The 17,234-nt window shown below is 44.5% G+C and overlaps 3 protein-coding genes across 4 annotated transcripts; 1 reads left to right on the forward strand and 2 right to left on the reverse strand.

Annotated features, from left to right (window-relative positions):
• Positions 1 to 19: 19 nt before the first annotated feature.
• On the forward strand, positions 20 to 9,732 carry HMBS (hydroxymethylbilane synthase). Of its 2 annotated transcripts, XM_031599669.2 has the most exons (14): positions 20 to 175; positions 255 to 308; positions 2,021 to 2,093; positions 2,623 to 2,672; positions 2,798 to 2,853; positions 3,871 to 3,948; positions 4,252 to 4,329; positions 5,395 to 5,470; positions 6,105 to 6,218; positions 6,704 to 6,742; positions 7,840 to 7,959; positions 8,191 to 8,244; positions 9,058 to 9,144; positions 9,414 to 9,732. In XM_031599669.2, exons 1-14 carry the CDS (start codon positions 152 to 154, stop codon positions 9,585 to 9,587), a joined length of 1,077 nt encoding a protein of 358 aa, XP_031455529.2. In that variant the 5' UTR covers positions 20 to 151; the 3' UTR covers positions 9,588 to 9,732. The 2 variants fall into 2 exon arrangements, with proteins under 2 accessions (XP_031455529.2, XP_031455530.2); XM_031599670.2 differs by lacking the exon at positions 255 to 308.
• Positions 9,733 to 9,874: 142 nt separating this feature from the next.
• On the reverse strand, positions 9,875 to 11,853 carry H2AX (H2A.X variant histone). Its single transcript, XM_031599663.2, has one exon. The coding sequence runs from the start codon at positions 11,176 to 11,178 to the stop codon at positions 10,747 to 10,749; it is 432 nt and encodes a 143-aa protein (XP_031455523.1). The 5' UTR covers positions 11,179 to 11,853; the 3' UTR covers positions 9,875 to 10,746.
• Positions 11,854 to 11,939: 86 nt separating this feature from the next.
• DPAGT1 (dolichyl-phosphate N-acetylglucosaminephosphotransferase 1) lies at positions 11,940 to 17,100 on the reverse strand. Its single transcript, XM_031599662.2, has 9 exons — positions 16,740 to 17,100; positions 16,544 to 16,664; positions 16,246 to 16,459; positions 15,557 to 15,703; positions 15,343 to 15,427; positions 14,895 to 15,083; positions 14,214 to 14,301; positions 13,703 to 13,858; positions 11,940 to 12,501 (listed from the first exon to the last, which is right to left on the reverse strand). The coding sequence occupies exons 1-9, from the start codon at positions 16,892 to 16,894 to the stop codon at positions 12,436 to 12,438; spliced, it is 1,221 nt and encodes a 406-aa protein (XP_031455522.1). The 5' UTR covers positions 16,895 to 17,100; the 3' UTR covers positions 11,940 to 12,435.
• Positions 17,101 to 17,234: the final 134 nt, after the last annotated feature.

Below are 17,234 nucleotides of genomic sequence, written 5' to 3' on the forward strand. Positions count from 1 at the left end.
CGAAGTGCAGCGCGGGGAACGGCGGGCGCCGCTGAAGGGCGGGGCTGGGGCTCCGTCACGTGGACGGCCCCGACGGACGTGACGCGTCAGAGGGGCGGGGCGGGGCCGGGCCATGGGGCGCCCCGGGAAGAGGTGAAGGCGGAGCGGCGCCATGGCGGAGGTGCGCCCGGCTGTGGTGAGTCGGGGGGGGATCCAGCGGGGCGGGAGGGCGCGCGGCCAGCTGCGGGGCCGCTAACAACACTTCGTTGGTGCAGGGCGAGAACGGCATTGGCAACAGGGCGATCCGCGTGGGTACCCGCCGGAGCCAGGTAGGCGGTGGCGAGCTGGGGGTGCGGGGAGCCCGAGGTAGCCCTGGACAGCTCTGCATGGCATTGGATGATTTCGATTCTCCGGGTCCCGGCAGCTTTCCTGCTCGAAAAGCAAGCGAGAGCAACGTCCGTGCTCGCCAGGGAGGCGAGCCCCGAGTCGGGACTCAGCCTGACTCAGGAGGTGCTGCTGCTCTCCTGCCCGAAATTTGCAGGGAAGAGCAGAGCTCCCTCCTCGGAGCTCTGCGCTCGGGAGCGGCGGCTGGGAGGGTTCAGCCGTTCTGGGTCGTTTGTCGAGAACGCGAGAAAAAACTAGTAAACGCTTTTCTCGTCGGGGCCGTTTGCTCTCATTAGTGCTCCTTTCGTGCGATTTGCGGAATTAACGTGGCACCTTCTAGGATAACGGGTATCTTTCTGTTTATTGAATTGCAAGGCTGGCGCGGCTCTTACGGAGAGATGAGGCGGGACCCGCCCCAAACACTCCAGCCCTCCCAAAGGCCAGGGGAAGAACGTGTCCAGAGATACAGTGGGTATCTCTTGCCATCCTGTTGCAGTAAGGGAGGAGCTGACTCGCAGAAGATAACCGTCCTTCAGGCCTTTGTTCTGCGATAAACTCGTTCGTTCTGGTAGCGAGGTTTAAGAAAGATTCAGTACTTCAAAGAGAGAGAGAAAGCATTACATGTGGGTGTCAGAGTATAGATCATAAGCTCCACACATGCTACTACTTTTTCTAACCTGAGGTTGCAGTGGGAAGCCACAGGCTATGCTCATTTTATATGTAGGGAAACTAGAGTCTTGAGAATAAAATTAGTTGCCCCAGGCTATGTAGCTCATTACCAGGAAAGAAGCTAAAACACGGTAGTTAGAGGTGCTTGCTTGATCCTTCTGCTGTTTTTTATTTTGCTTGCCTCTGCCTTTTTTTTTTTTTCTTTACTGCCTTAAGATCTGGTGCGTGCTGTTTGTGCAGACCTCACCTGGTACTTTTTTGTCTGTAGAATTTCTGAATAGCATTTTGATCCTATCAAGGCTAAATAATTGGTATTTGCCAGTATCTGTAGGACTTTTACAGGCAAAGCAAAATCATACTGGCTCTAAAAAAAACTAACATGCAACATCGACAAAATTTGTGGTTTTAGAAAAAGCAGGAGTTAGTTTCTGTGATATGACTTTTCCTTTCTTCAGTGAGTGACAGGCTTTTCTTGCCTTTCTGTTTGCTTACCAGTAAACACCTATGTTTCAGCAGTGGCATTACGTAAAGGTGAAACGCCTTAAGGTTAGTTAGGTAAACGCTGTGAACATATAAGGTTGCCTCTGAGAAATGAAACTTATGCCTAGGGGACAGCTAGTGATCTTAGGGCAGCTGGAAGCAGCGTGTGTGAATCCTAACACGTTTTTGCTTCAGCTGTTCTTCCTAGCTCAATATATTGTTTTGACTCGTTATTGCTTGGATCACAACAGTGCTGGATATGGGGAGAGGTTATTCTGTTGCTTAGATTTAAAAAAGTTCTGTGAAATGTTCTGGTCACTTTATAGGCTCAAAAGATTTATATACGTGAGCTATTGTATTTGGAGCTGCTTCTCTCTGATGCTTACAACTTAGAGAATGTAGTAGTCACACCTGCAGGGCTATCAATGAATGAATGACAAAGTCCTCTTTAGCTACTGTGTAGCTCATATTCTTTTTGCGTAGTACTTTGTTTTCGGCTTTGTTGCAGCTGGCCCGGATTCAGACTGACAGTGTGGTTGAGATGCTCCGTGAGTTTTACCCTGACATCTGCTTTGAGATTGGTAAGTGGCGTTTTGTTTTTTTCCCTTCAGTTGCTGCTCTGGTGTAGGGTGGCAGCAGGAGCCAGGCAGTTATCTTTGTGTGCAAGATGTGTGAATAGGGTATTGTCGAGAGCAGGAGAATTGGCCCCATGTTATCTAAGAGAGCAGTCTGAATTCTATTAGGTTGCATAGCTGAGCAACTGCTGCCGGTATTTTCCAATGGAGAAGGATTGATTACACAAGCTCCTGTTGACTGGGGCCTGTATCTGTCATGCAGGTGATGTTATATTGCTCCATTTGAGAATCTGGGTAATGTCTTTAGAGCTGGCTGTTACCCAAACCTGTCCTCTTTCTCCTTTTGTGTTTTTGAGTCATAAAAGAAGTCTCTATTTCACTTACAACGTATTCTTAGAAGTGAGCTGCTCTTGAATCTGTCTTGAGTCTGTGTTTGTGCTGTGGTAGTGCGTATTGCTTTGCTTGTTACGTGTTAAGTAGATACCACCAGTCAATGTGCTCTGACTATGCCTATGGCTTTGTGTTCTCTGATCAGTTGCCATGTCTACAACTGGAGACAAGATCTTAGATACAGCACTGTCTAAGGTAAAGGATTTATTTCAGGTGGGAATTAATTAAAAAATATAGTACTCAAAAAAGTAATTGTATTTGATGGTATACTTGCGGATTTTCTTCTGTGATTTATCTCAGATTTCTTCATTTACATGTAGATTGGGGAGAAGAGCCTCTTTACCAAAGAGCTGGAAAACGCACTTGAAAGAAATGAGTAAGAGCTCAGTTTTATTATTTGTCTGGCATTTTTTTTTTAATTATTTATTTTTGATATGCTGTAAGTGTGATCTGGTTTCCTTCTTTCTGATTAAGGAAGAAATTCTCTGATACAACATGCTTTTTTTTCTTAAACTCCCTATCCTGAATTAGGCCATGTTTTGGAGTAATGGTGTTCAGATTCTTAGTCTGCCCTAGTTATTTTTGTTTTCTCCTCTGATTTGTATGTTACTTGTGCATCAGAGTGCGTAATCTAATTCATGCTTGCAAAGGTGTTCTTTATTTTACTACTTTGTTACTGTATTTCAGTATTCCGTGTTAGCATACTGCATAACATACTTACTGCTTTTTAGTGTGCTACGTGCTAAATATTCCAGTGAATTGTACATGAGCAAGTTGTACTGCTTTCTGGAGTAATTTCTTCCTACAGAGAAGTCAGATATATAGGGTTGGTGTTTTTTCTTAAATATCCTGAGTAGGGCTGTTGTGGTGCTTATGGCTTGATTAAAGTAAGTTTAAAAGCAAAGATATTTTCTGCATCTCTACTGTACACGTTTGATAATGCATTTTCCAGTAAAGTCAGAAAAAATACTGGAGGCTCAGTCATTTACAAGTCACTGCCCTTGTAGCAAAGTAGATGGCTTTGCTAGCTATTATTTTCACATTGAACCACGATACCAGCCAACATACTGGTTGCATACTGGTTCAGTGAGTCTCTGTGTCAATATTTCTAGTGTCTTACACTAATTCAGACTGGTTGTAATGTATTTTGTACTGCTACTGGGAGGAAGGCGTTATCTCAGATTAGAAAAGGCAGAGAAAAGTGAAGTGGCTCTTCAGAATTGCTTATGTTAGTCTAGTAGTAATTCTGGCTGAAGAGTTCTGAGCGTTCTTTCTCTTTTCTAAGCTAATCCCAAGAATTGGATCTGCACTTTCCTGTTGTTAACTGTGGGTCTCTGGCACAACGTGACCCAACATCTGTTCAGTGCCGTGATTACTGTTCTCTAATTCATAGAGTTGACCTAGTAGTTCACTCCTTGAAGGACCTGCCAACTTCTCTTCCTCCTGGCTTTACCATCGGTGCCATTTGCAAGTAAGTATTTGCACAAAGCCTGACTGTCTGAGGGACTTAACGTTTTGCAGTGTGGATAATGGTAGAAAATGACAGCTTAGATCTTTGTTGTTTGACCTTTGATTATTCTCTGAAAGAGTGGGAGAACTAATGTTCTGTAGCCAGCAGATTTGTTGGAAATCCTTGCTGTTGAAAAGGAGAAGCTTTTTGGAGCTAGAGGATGGTTCCTTTGGGGAGTGATACCAGAACTGTTAATCTTAATAGCCTTCTGTTAAATGATGTCTGCCATTCTGCTCTTGCTTTTTTTTTTTTTTTTTTATACAGAAGAGAGAACCCACATGATGCTGTTGTCTTTCACCCCAAAAACTGTGGGAAAACACTCAGTCTTCTTCCTGAAAAGAGGTGAGTAGGGAGAAGGGGAAGTCAGTGAAGTGTAAAAAAAAAAAAAAAAAATAGAAAGGGTTTGTTCATATTTCCCAGTGACAAATCAGTGAGCTGCTTCCCTTATCTTGTGGTGGTTTTTGCACTGCCTTCAGTTAGCTTTCAATGTACATTACAGTGAACCTACTTGCTGAAAAGAGCTGTGCTAATGAGAATGTTGTAAATTGACTTTGAATGTCTTTAGCCACCTTTGAGATGCAGTGTTTTCTCAAGTGAGACCCTTTCTTGCTTCAGTCTCCAGAGTGATTACAAGGTCCTTTATGTAGTGCTCATTACAGGAGGATGCATACAGTGCAGACACTGTCCAGACTAGCATTCTAGCTTGCATGTCGGTTCTCTCGTTCTCACTCAGCCAATTCAGATTTCTCTGTTGCTTTTTTATGCACACATTTTCTATGGCTCTACTAGGAGCATTACAAACTAGCTGTGTTAAGAATGTGAACTTGCATTTCTTCTAATTAGCATGGGAATCATCTGTGTTAGGTTCCAGGTTATAAAAAAGAGTGAACAGGTAGCTCTAGAAAATAAATGGTTACTGCCCAGATGGGCAGCTTTCTTTGCTGTCCAGTTACATGACTTGTTTTTGAAGGTTCTGCTCCCGTTGCATTTTTGTAATTGAAGAATTTCCCATGTTTTGTGATGCCTGACTAATTTATATCTCAATTTGGAGCAACTAAGCCTGCTTTTTTTGTAACAATTTTTTTTGGTCATATTGCCACCAAGGAAGCTGGATGGGAAGGTGTGCTCTTTAAATCAGTAGCAGCTGTATTCCAGAAGCATTCCCTCTGATTTGCTCTCTGGCAGTGATTTGCCTGCATCTAGTTTCAATGAGATCTTATGTTAAACCTTAACAAGTACTTTCACTTCTTCCAAGGTGGCATAAATCACTGGTAGGTTCTTGAAACTTTGTTTCTATCCTAGTGGGGATGGGGGTGCGGAAATCTTCCTTGAAACTTCTGATGTATATTCAGGTGGAGCTGAGTACTGTTGTATGCTGAATGTCATTGGTCTAATTTTTCCGAACAGTGTTATTGGAACTAGTTCACTTCGGCGAGCAGCCCAGCTCAAAAAGAAGTTCCCTCAGCTTGAATTCAGGGATATTGTATCCTTTTGTGGCAAAATGCAGAATCTGGACAAAGTTGCAGAAAGGATTATGTAAGTTGACACAAAGTCTAGAGTCAAGGCTGATATACACTACCTGATCTGCAGGAACAACTTCCTCAAAGGCTGCTTCCTGTAACCTATTCTGTAGTGCATTTTGTCCTGTTGTTTTCTCATGATTCTATAAAGAAAGGGCCTGTGGTGCATTTCATATTTGGCTGCTTAGTGGAGGTCTATCTTAAGATTGTCACAGTGATAGCCAACTGTTGATCAGTCCATGATACCTTTAATGTGTTTTGGGCTGCTAGTTTAGATGTGTACCACTGAAGTGGTGGTAAAACACATTATTACCTCAGTCCCAGTAACCCAGTTCAATGATCTGCAGAATTATTTGATGTCAGATACATGCCATTTAAGTGCATCATTTGAATCTTTTGAGAGTGCATGCTTGGATTAATATTTCATAACAATCAGCGGAATTCTATTCAAATAAACGATTGCCCATGTTTAGCACTTCTTTCAGATTGATACCCTGACTGATTCTTATTTGGAGGCTTTTAAACAGTCGAGTGAATGCTAAGTGATTGTACGACTGTCTGCATACTGTTTCTCTGCTTGCTTAACCGCTTGTACAGAGAGGAAACTTAAACACCCGCTTGAAGAAGCTAGATGAGAAGGAAGACTTCAGTGCTATAATCCTGGCTGCTGCCGGACTGAAGAGAATGGGCTGGGAGAATCGCATTGGTCAGGTGAGTGTCAAAGTAAAAAATCCCATTTTCTTCTAGGCCATTCCCTGCTTGATTTTCAGACCTTGTAATTGTCCCATCAAAGATGCACACGCAGTCTACTGAATCCATTGCCATGTTAGCTTAAGATCTTATCTGCTTCAGGAAGGCTTTAATTTTACTTGTATACAAAAAGAAACAATTACAAAATACAATACTTTTCGTGTTGCAGGAACAGTTTGTAATATGGTAACCTTACAGCATTTCATGTGTGCAGCAAAACAGTGCATGTCTAAGACTTTTTCTGATTAACTAATGAATAAAATATTACTGTCAAGGTGAGGGATAGTACCTTATCCTACTTTTGGGATGGAAACGCTGAGGCATGGGAAGGGGGAAGCAATATTTCCCTTGGGCACAAGTGTGGTGCTAGAAGTCTGCATGGAGTTCAGTTCTTGCTTTGTATATTCTAAAAAGTGCAACATGACTTTGTTTTTACTTTCTTCCAGCTCCTGAGCCCTGAAGATTGTCTGTATGCTGTGGGGCAGGTACGTTACAATTTTTCTACCTTAGGCCTGACTGCATATGGAAAGCCAGCAGCAGTGTGATGTGTCAGGTGGTTAACTGTGGCAACCAAATACTTCTGATGTATTTATTGCCAAAGAAGAATTACAGTGATCTCTGTTGCAGCCTCTTAGTCTTATGTTCAGTGTGTGTGAAGAACATTAAGTGAGCTCCATGAGTCTGTGTAGTGGGGTTTGACAACTCTGCAAGTATGAGGCAGGGCTAGTGTTGTGCTGTGCTGGGCTAACTGTACAAAGCCAGTGCAGTATCAGTGCTGTGGCACTCCCTTACGTACAATGTCCTGACTCTCTGGCTGTGTGGAGCTGAAACATCTGCCTTGGGGCATGTTGTTAGCATTCTTGTTTCTATGCAAATTGTTCCAGCCCCTGCTGGTCATGTGGCTGAATTTATACAGTGTTGCATAGTTGGTATCAAATTTGTGAAACCTGAGCTGGCTATGCATTTTGTAGAGCAATCATTGTTGTAATGTAATGCAGTTATTTCCCAGTCTGGATGAATTCCTGGTTGATGAACAGCTGTTGCTGTTACTTACAGGTTGGAAACAGTGAACAGTGATGGCTTGAAAGTTATCTCATGACAGTACTGAAAGTAGTCACCCAGATGAAAATGAAAAATGAGCCAGAAATAGTGTTTTTTTTTTAATCATGTCTTTGTCATGTACTATGCTTACTTTTTTTCCGGTCTTGTTTTCCATTTGGAAAAGAATTGGTTTGTGATTGCTGTTATCTTCAGACAAGGTTATGGAACTTACATTTATCCAACTTTCTTATGCTGTTGTGACAGCAGAGCAGATGTTTGCATATATGTAATCAGAAGAGGGGTATGGTCTGAAGTTGAGCTAAGGAAAAGATGTCAGGTGAATATGATCTTCAGTACTTGTCTAAGTAAGTTCTGAGCTGGATGTCTTGCAACCATTTGAATAATTTCTGTAAAATCTGTGTGCTTAAATACTGCTCCCTGAATGAAGCACATCCAAACTTCTGAGTTGTGTTTCATGACCAATGTTGAGTGCACACAGACACTTAAGCTGAGGAGTTCTGTTATTATTGTTGTCTTACAGGGGGCTTTAGCGGTGGAGGTTCGTGCTAAAGACCAAGAAACGCTGAATATGGTATCTGTCCTGCATGATGGAGAAACTGTATTATGCTGCATTGCTGAGAGGGCTTTCATGAAACATTTGGTACGTGTGTTATCCTTGCCCTTCTGCTTGCAGCAACAAATACTGCTCTGCTGTAGTTAAACGGATGACGTGGTGTGGGAAGACTGTTATACTTGCTAAGTAGGGAGAACTTGTGAACTGGGAAGTGCCTGAACAGCAATAGGTGGAACTGTGTGCAGCATATACTTTTCAGAAACCTCTGCTTTGAATGCACTGGGAGGAAACTCAATAGCATCATCATTCTGTTTTCAGGAGGGTGGCTGTAGTGTCCCTGTTGCAGTTAACACCATGCTGAAAGATGGCCAGGTGAGGAATATTTTGTATATATCTGGGATTACTTATGAAAAACTGTTCCAGTGTGCATGTTCTCTGAGGTTCAGTTCAGCAGACGTCTTCACAGCTGAGTAAGGCAGATAAGGGTTATTGTCCAAATCAGGAGTATGAGAAAGAGAGAAAAGAAAAAAAAAAAAGAAAGAGAAAGGAAAAATAAACTAATTAATTGAAAGCCCTGAATGTGGAGCACCTGAAAGAATTGGGGGCTGAAATTTAAAGCATAAAACAAAAATTGGGGAGAGAATACTTTAGGTTATTTCTGGTTACAGAAGCTGAGTCCTAGAAAACACCCTTATTGTGATAATTAGATTTTTTTTTCACCCTCTCTTTCTAAAGTGTTGCCCTGGGATCTCAAAGTCTGCCTTTTGACTTTGGAAAATCAGTGCATTTATACAACAGATTATGAATTAAGTAGATAGAAAGCTAGGAAGTATTTGGTTTCTTTCTTGGGAAGATGCATCTTGCCTAACCAATGTGTGCAAGAACTTCTTTACAGTGAGGGTGATGGAGCACTGGAACAGGCTGCCCAGGGAGGTTGTGGAGTCTCCTTCTCTGGAGATATTCAAGACCTGCCTGGATGCCTACCTGTGCGACCTGGTGTAGGGAGCCTGCTTTGGCAGTGGGGTTGGACTCGATCTCTGGAGGTCCCTTCCAACCCCTATGATTCTGTGATTCTGTGATTATTTACATCATTGTTGTATCAGACTGGCATTCTGATTAGATTAACTGCAAAAGTGTTGCTGTCTAGGTTGGTTTTTTGGTAATAACCCTTTCTGTCTTTCAAAGTTGTATTTGACAGGTGCAGTCTACAGTTTGGATGGATCTGATAGCCTGAAGGAAACAATGCAGACCAGTGTTAATTATCCACAACGGGTATGCAAACCATGTTGGACACAAAATTCAAACCTGTAGAGGTGGGAGGGAGCCTCCTTTGCTGGAGATATTTGAAACCTGCCTGGACGGTCTCCTGTTCAATCTCCTCTAGGGAACCTGCTTTCAGGGGAGTTAGACTGGTTAATCTCCAGAGGTTCCTTATAGCCCCTATGATTCTCTCTCAATTCTGCAATATCTGGTTTCACACACAGATTATTTTAATGCCCACTCCTTCCCACAGCCTTACATTGATGTGTTTATTCTTGCAGAATGAAGATGGACCAAATGATGATGTGCAGCATGTTGGCATCACAGCCAAGAACATCCCTGGTCAGGCCCAGGAAGCTGCAGAGAACCTTGGTATTGAACTAGCTAATTTACTTCTGAGCAAGGGAGCTAAGCACATCCTTCGTGTGGCAAGGCAGCTGAATGATGCCTGCTAAGCCTCTAGTGAGATCAGCAAGATTGTTACAACTCTTGCTCCAGTCTTCGCAGCTATTCTATCAGCTATTTGAGGAAGAGTTCTTGTTTTTAACATTTGCACCAGCCTTGTCTGACATTTGGGCATAAAATACTTGAAATACCTAACTAACTTGGAGTTATTCTTATCGAAGTTTACCTAAGTTGCAAAGTCTCTCTGAAACTTGTTTAAAAGCTTTTGTTGTTAGGACAGATGTAGTAGTAATTGTTCTCCTATCACGTCTGGTAACAAAGCAACGAATACAGATTATAGTCAAACCAAACAGTGGCAGTACTGAAGTACTGCACTGTGCTGACAATACGGAAGTGTTTTCTGTAGTCACTAAACTTGGGAAATTGCAGATTATTTGGGCCTGTTATTTTCAGAAATGCTGAAGGAGATTAGCATTAGGTTCCCAATGCATTCTTCATGGGGTATTTACCACAGATGCTATATTCGTAAATTTTGGCTACGGGGTTACTTTAAGTTACTAAATTCAACTTTGTTACTTGTTCATAGTGAACTACCAGGCAGTTGGTAAGCCAACTTATCCCACATAGATGTAGTATGAGGATAGGCATTGATATACAGTAACTGGTAACCTTTGAGCTGTAGAGTAAGAAATTTGCCTTTTCCTCTAGGCTGTGAGCTATTTCCCTGTAGTTCATGGCTGAACTGTTGTGTTGCACTATCATGTTGCAGTGCCTTAAGGAAACATCAAAATAACCTATTATGGGGGTTCCAGTTATGGAGATGAAGCATTGTTTATTTTCTGTGCAACGTATGCTGAATTTAACAGCAGAGAAACAGTCACATTATAAGCACCCAAGAGTAAGTCTTTTCGGAGAACGTCACCTATGTACAGTTTCTGTGACTGAACTCGAGCAGCCATGCCGGCTGCTGGTGCTTTCTGCCTGCTCCGCAGCGCGGCCTAGCGCTTGCTCCTCGTAGTTGGCCTTCGGGCGTGGAGCTGCACCGCCCTGGGCCCTACGCCGGGATATGGACGCAGCCCCCGCCTCTCCCCTCTCCCGCGGATCGCAGCTCTCCCAGTGAGCAATGGAGTGGCCCTGAAAAGGGCCTTTGTGTGGTGCTTGGGGGGGGGGGGGGTGGGGAAAGGGGGGTAGGAAGGGGAAGAGCCCGGCCTAGTACTCCTGCGACTGCTGCCCGCCGCCCTTCTTGCCGGCTTTGGCCGGGCTCGCGGCGCTGCCACCCGTCTTCTTGGGCAGCAGCACGGCCTGGATGTTGGGCAGGACACCGCCTTGCGCGATGGTGACACCGCCCAGCAGCTTGTTGAGCTCCTCGTCGTTGCGCACCGCCAGCTGCAGGTGGCGGGGGATGATGCGCGTCTTCTTGTTGTCGCGGGCCGCGTTGCCCGCCAGCTCCAGAATCTCGGCCGTCAGGTACTCCAGCACGGCCGCCAGATAAACGGGTGCACCAGCGCCCACCCGCTCCGCGTAATGTCCGCGCCGCAGCAGCCGGTGAACACGCCCAACGGGAAACTGCAGCCCGGCCCGGGAAGAACGAGACTTGGCCTTCGCTCGGGCCTTACCGCCACTCTTGCCTCGGCCAGACATGGCACCTCACAGCGGACCGAGCACCACGCCGAAACCTCAGGAGCTCTGCGGCGGGACGAAGGGAGGACGTCTCCACCCCGTCTCTTTATAACCTCCCGCACAGTAAGGCCCCGCTCATTGGATAGCACCATGGCGCCTCACTATTGGGTCTCTGCCGAATGAACCTCCTCGCTGATTGGCCGCTTTTGCGCCCACCCCACTCCTTCGCGCTTACCTCCTATCGATTGACGACGGCGACGGACCAATCAGAAGACAAGGCGCCAAATTCGTACCACGCGGAAGCCGTTGGCGCTCGCAGCCGGGTACGCTAAGATGGGGGCGGTGCGGCGCCGGCCGGGTCCGGGGTCCGACTCGCCGGCGGAACTCGGCGGTGTGCTGGCAGGGGGCGTGGCTCGGCTCAGCAGCGGCGCTTCGGATAGCTGTCTGGAGTTACACTGTCAGCAGGCAATTCTATGGTGAACTACGGTGCCGGATAATGCTATATAATTAAGAATTCGGACGAAAAAGAATTAATTGTAACCCGCAAATATAAGTGGTTCTTATCGATGCTTTGTGTTATAAAAGGATGCTGTGATCTGTACTCTGCTAGCTAGTCCCAGCGGTGTTCTGATCTGTGAAGAACATAAATGCTGAAGATACTCAGAAAAAAAAACTCGGGGAATCTGCTGCAGAAATTACTGGCATTGAGCGGGGCAGGAAGGCACAGCACTGTACTGTGCAACCTTGTTTCACTGCACATCAACGTTCTTAACACAGAGAGCTGAAGGTGAAAGGGTATCTCGTGTTATTTTATTCTCAGAATGCTCTGAGTCACGGGTATGATTTATAACGTATTATTCTACATCCATGGATAAACCTGAATTAGCCAAGAGGGCATTCTGGTTCACCTGTTCCGCTGTACAGTCTCACAGAAATTGTACTTCTTATTTCTTCTCTCAAGGAACAGTTTCTTAAATTTCAATTTCATTTCTCCTGCTTTCCCTAAACACTCTGTGTAAAGATTTGTGTTGCTTATTTCCCGTCTGAAAGGTATTCTCAGTAGCAAGGATGTCCAAGTAGAGTCGACTGTTTTCTGTCAGCAGAATTAGATGTAAGAGCTCTGTCTACAAACAGAGAATTGTGATTCTAGGCTGGCTTTGAGTAGTTTCTTGCATTCTGAAAGGTGGCTTGGAGTTTTCAGAGGACCAGAATAAGAGTGAATTTTTTGGTCAGCAATTGAATAAAGTTCACTGGAAGGTGCAGCTCCTGGCAGTTCAGTCAGACATCATAAAATAAGCGCACTAGCTGGTATCGGATTGAAAATGCAATCATGCTGCCCAGGACCTAAGTTTAAAAACAAACAGACAAAAACAACAACAAAACAAAACAAAAAAACAACAACAACCAACCTGAAGCTGAAACCTTACAACATCAGACAATTCACTAGCTAGCAGGTTCTTCTTTTCCATGGGGATTTGATGTGCTTTAAAACACGGTCTGCTCACTATATAGCACTTAAAGTTTTTAGGTATAGAAGAAATGAAAAGCATAAATTTAGCCAAAGTTCTTGGCTCATTCAATCAAAATTATACTTATCTGCGAGGGATTTTTATGCCTGTTTATGCAAGTTTATCTTGTGAGTGCAAGATGAAAAAATGGCAAAAGCACTTCTTAAGACACCTAAATTATAATGAAAACTATATGATCTGTAATGGAAAATAACTTGTCAAGCTACAATTTGGCATCCTTTCATAGCAAAGACTTCTCTGCCATGGCCTCGCTCAAGATCAAGCTGTATGTACTTCCCATTCCCTCCTGCCCCAGATGTATTTGGCCTAAACCTTGTTCTCTTTGTTGGAAGTCTTCTGCTGGAATAGGAATTTAAGTGTTGTTTTGTCTTTCCTAAGGAGGAACTCTTATCTTTGAGCTGACGTTGAAGAAGGAATTGCACTCAATTGAGCAGTGTCTTTTCTGAAACAGAACGTCTACTATAACAGGTAAGAGAGTTCATGCGTTGAATAGAAGTAGCAGCAGTATCTGCAAGGCATGTTCTCCTTGCATTCTAAGTTTCTTCAAAATGTTCCCACACCACGCTCAGGCTCCAGCTACCACTGAGTTACATGCCACATTTATCTAAGGGCACCAGCTGGAGATAACACTCATACTAGTGTTATTTGGTATGACTGAAAAACAGAACTGCGATAAAAGGCTGTATTAGGTTAGAGTGACAAGGCAAGAACATAGTGCTGTTTTTCTTACTGTTCTTCTAGCATCCAGCAACTCATGCTCTGAGGAGCTTCTCAAGCTAATCTAGGGACTTAAAATTTAATAGCTTTTAGTGAATGATGCTGGGGACTGAGAGGAAGGACAGCTTCTTCCTGAAGCTGTGTAAAGCACAGATTCTCAAGTTGCACAACTTTAATTGCATCTTGCATAAAAAGTGTGATGCTTCTCGTCCCCCTTTCCTCTTGATATTCTTGAGACAAATCTGGATCTACTTCTATCACAGAATACATTTCTCTGCTAGCAGGAACATTTGTCTGACCTGAATGAGTAGCAACAGGAGAGTGAGATTTCGTTCATGGATGGGTCCAATCAGCTTTATAACAAAGTTAATTAGCGTCATATTATTGCACTCGGAGTATTCACCATCTTCATCCATTCCACTCCTCACGTCTACTATGTGCAAGATCTTTACTACCTGGGGAAAAAAATAGTGCATGCTATTTCATCAGGTATGTTTGGTACTTCCTGTTAGATCCAATTTGCTGTATCCCAGTAGTTTGGCTTGTGCTCTTACTAAAGAGACATGATAGGCTTCTGATGGTCTTGGGACAACTGCTGTGTGTGGTTATTTTAAAAGAGCAATTTTTAATGTAGTTAATGCATTGACTGCAAGAGACAGTGACTGAGCTAAGCAGAATGCGTTCTTCTTGATTTGAGCCAAGAAATAACCACTGAGCCCAGTAGTTCTGCCTTCCCTCCCATCCTGCTGCTCATGCATTTAATTCCTGCCTCAAAACATGCCTGTTATTTGAATCTTTTCTTGCTATTACCTTCAGAATGTATGTTCCCAGGGTTGAGAGGCTGTTAGTTTTGAATTTGGAGTAGCTCATCTCCAACTTCCCTGTTGTAGGATTGAGCCTAAAAGGAACGTTGAAGTCTTAGTCTGGGCAGAGCAAGGAGACAGTGATCCCTACATAAGTAGATTTATATCTCAAGCCAAGTTGCTGAGAAAGAAATATACTGGCGAAAAAAACGAAAATATTCTGATATTGTATAGCAGCAGCTGCTTGTACCTTGGTCCCTCAGATTTGGGCAGTCAATAAAATATTCCTCCCCACTTCGACCTAACAAGTGCATAAAGCTGCAAGGTTAGAAGAACTGAATATATGTAGACGTGATTACAATCAGTGACAATACAAAGTGCTGCAGAATGCTTGCTACAGTAAGATCTTAATCCTAGTGCAACAGCAGTAAGAACGGCCTGTACCCATTTATCTCAGTCTTGTAGCTGAGAATAATCCTATTCATATGTAGTAGTAGTCTTTACTAGTACATTTCTTTGAGAAACTTGTGCTGATTGACTCAACCATAAATAACGTGACTGGCCAACTATCCAATCTACTTTGATAGGTATTAAAAAGAGCACCAACCAACGTATGTTATTGTTTCTCAGCTGGTAGTGGAGACAAAGGCATAAACTGGTACCGTTATAGGTCACTCGGGTACATTACCTTGGCAGTCGGTGGCGGGGACAAGGAATAATGTGGAAGAGTTGAGGCAATGAGTAGAGGAAGTTAAGCACTTGTGGGATGAAAAAAAGAAGCATTGTTTTACTGAAGTGACCCAGGATTCCCACCACAGCAAAGGTCATGCCAGCAAAGTAACAGAAGGTGTCCCCAACAAACACTTGGGAAGGATACCTGCAATCCACAAGGCAAAGGAGAAAAGGTCTGTCATAATCAGTGTTGCCAATATAATGACTTCATAACTACCTGAAGGCATTCCCTAATGGCAAGGTTGATGCATAAAAGATACCAGTGGATTGCTGCTTTGCGTTTTTAGTTCTAGCAAGAAGCCTGTCTATACTCCAGTATATCACTTACTTGTTGAGAAACGTTTTTGTTTGCAAAGGGAAAAAGAATATGCTTCCAAAGAAATGCTGAATGCCCATTCTCTTACCAGTTGTGGTAAAACAGCCCCAGCGTTGTAAAAAAAAATGGAATCATAAAGTAGAGAGAGAAAATGTGATCATCCTGATAATCCCCTACAGGAAAAAAAAAAAAAAAAAATGAGGTTCTAATAAAACAGGACTTGGTTATTTTTAACTACACTGACTACTGAAATCTAAGTTTCTATTTCCCTTTGCTTTTTGCACTCCCATGCATTACCTTACCGTTTAACTCTACAAGGTTGAATGCGATAATGGAAGCAGCAATCACCAGAGACTGCCCTGCTTCAATCCCATTGATTCCAGCGAGAATGTTGATAGCATTAGTACAAAACACTGCTAGCATGCCCATGTATGCATAGTAGAGAATACCTGCAGGTCAGAATGAGGCAAATACTTTAGCATTCATATTTAAAACAGGCAGTGATCCAATTTACTGAAATTCTAGTTTCCTGTTTTGTAGGACAATTCATTATATAGTGTCTCAGTACCATTCTGAAATGAGTAGTGTACTAACAAACAGTTCCTTTTCCTGTAAATGTTACCACGTGTACATGCATACAGCACAGTGACTGCAGCAAACTGCTGTGTTTTTCTTCTGTGATTTGGTGATGCTGGTATTGGTATCTGAGGGCCAAGTGCCTTTGGCACTCTATCATACTGCCAGAAACCTGGAAAAAGGTATGGTACTTATCTATGCATAGTTAAACATATATGCTGGACCTCTTAATGGATATCTGGATGGCTATTCTCACCAGCACGCTATTTAGTTGGTGATGTTCCCTCTCACTGAATACTCAGCAAATCTTCCATAGGTTCCCTCTACAACATAGAAATTGACATCTGCTACGTGTTAAAGTTTGAGATGTGCCCCTTAATTCATTGCTAATGAGCATCAGTGAGTCAGCACTTACCCAAGTCCAAGTGCATGCCCAATAGCACGCGGAAAGGCTTAGGCACCACAATGGTTGTGTTCCCAAAGTTGGTGAAGTACACCATAAGCAGTGGGAGGGATGCCATGGTGGGGAGAAGGAGTTTGTGACGCCAGCGTAGGTTCAAAACATCATCTGCAAAGCCCAGGAAAATCATGCAGCAGATGGCAAGGAGTGAGCCAATAAGCTCCACAAACTGCAGGACAGAGAACAGGGCTCCGGTCACTAATGTCAATTCCTTGCTAATGCCTGCTGTACTCCAGGCACGAGGAAGCCCTACCTCGTCGTGAGGAAAGGCCGTGCACTGCTCCTCTATGAAGCACCGCAGGAAGGGCACAGGGATGAAGCAGAAGAGGATGATGAGGAACACGGCCCCGCTGATCATACCCTGTGCCTCGGGGCTGAAAGGAAGGGGAGGCCAGCGGTCAGCTGAGACGTTGCGGGCCGGGGCCGGCCCGGCGGGCACCGCTACTCACATGGGCCGCCGGAAGGCCTTGTTGAGGTCCTCGCCGACGAGGCGCGCTGCCAAGAAGTGGTCTTTGAAGGCCGGGATTAATGTGAGCGTGGCCACGAAACCCAGTAGTGATCCCCCGAGATTGATGAGGAGGGGCGCGGCCGGCCAGGCCGCCATGGCCGCGGCGGGCGCTGGCCCTGACAGGGGCGCGGAGCGTCTCTCGGCACACCTTGCTGGCCGGGCGCTAGAGTATGAGGCACCGGATACGCGCGCGCCTTTTCCGCTCGCTCCGTGAGGGGAGCGTCATCTTTGGCCCTGGCAATGGCAGTGGGCCGGCGCTATCTCTGTTCCGCCGTCGCATACGTCACTTCCTCCTTCCTCCCTCCCCACACCCTGCGGTAGGCGGGTGAGCCCCGATAGCGCTGCACGGGTCTTCTGGTAGTCCCTCAGAAGCGCGCTAGTGGCTTTGGCTTTTCGAGCGGCTGCTCCAGCACCGAGGGTCTCCCTGTCGAGCCCC

This window comes from Phasianus colchicus, chromosome 23 (genome assembly GCF_987193195.1).
Source record: "Phasianus colchicus chromosome 23, bPhaCol1.hap1.1, whole genome shotgun sequence".
NCBI lineage: Eukaryota > Metazoa > Chordata > Aves > Galliformes > Phasianidae > Phasianus > Phasianus colchicus.

Excerpts from the sequence above, each read along its gene's own strand:
- H2AX (XM_031599663.2), bottom strand. The coding sequence starts at position 11,178 with ATGTCTGGCCGAGGCAAGAGTGGCGGTAAGGCCCGAGCGAAGGCCAAG.
- DPAGT1 (XM_031599662.2), bottom strand. The coding sequence starts at position 16,894 with ATGGCGGCCTGGCCGGCCGCGCCCCTCCTCATCAATCTCGGGGGATCA. Across the intron at positions 15,084-15,342 it reads GGGCTGTTTTACCACAACTG|GTATCCTTCCCAAGTGTTTG; the intron begins GTAAGAGAATGG and ends TGTGGATTGCAG. Across the intron at positions 13,859-14,213 it reads TGGGAACATACATTCTGAAG|GTAGTAAAGATCTTGCACAT; the intron begins GTAATAGCAAGA and ends TTTTTTCCCCAG.
- HMBS (XM_031599669.2), top strand. The coding sequence starts at position 152 with ATGGCGGAGGTGCGCCCGGCTGTG. Across the intron at positions 309-2,020 it reads TGGGTACCCGCCGGAGCCAG|CTGGCCCGGATTCAGACTGA; the intron begins GTAGGCGGTGGC and ends GCTTTGTTGCAG. Across the intron at positions 6,219-6,703 it reads GGGAGAATCGCATTGGTCAG|CTCCTGAGCCCTGAAGATTG; the intron begins GTGAGTGTCAAA and ends ACTTTCTTCCAG.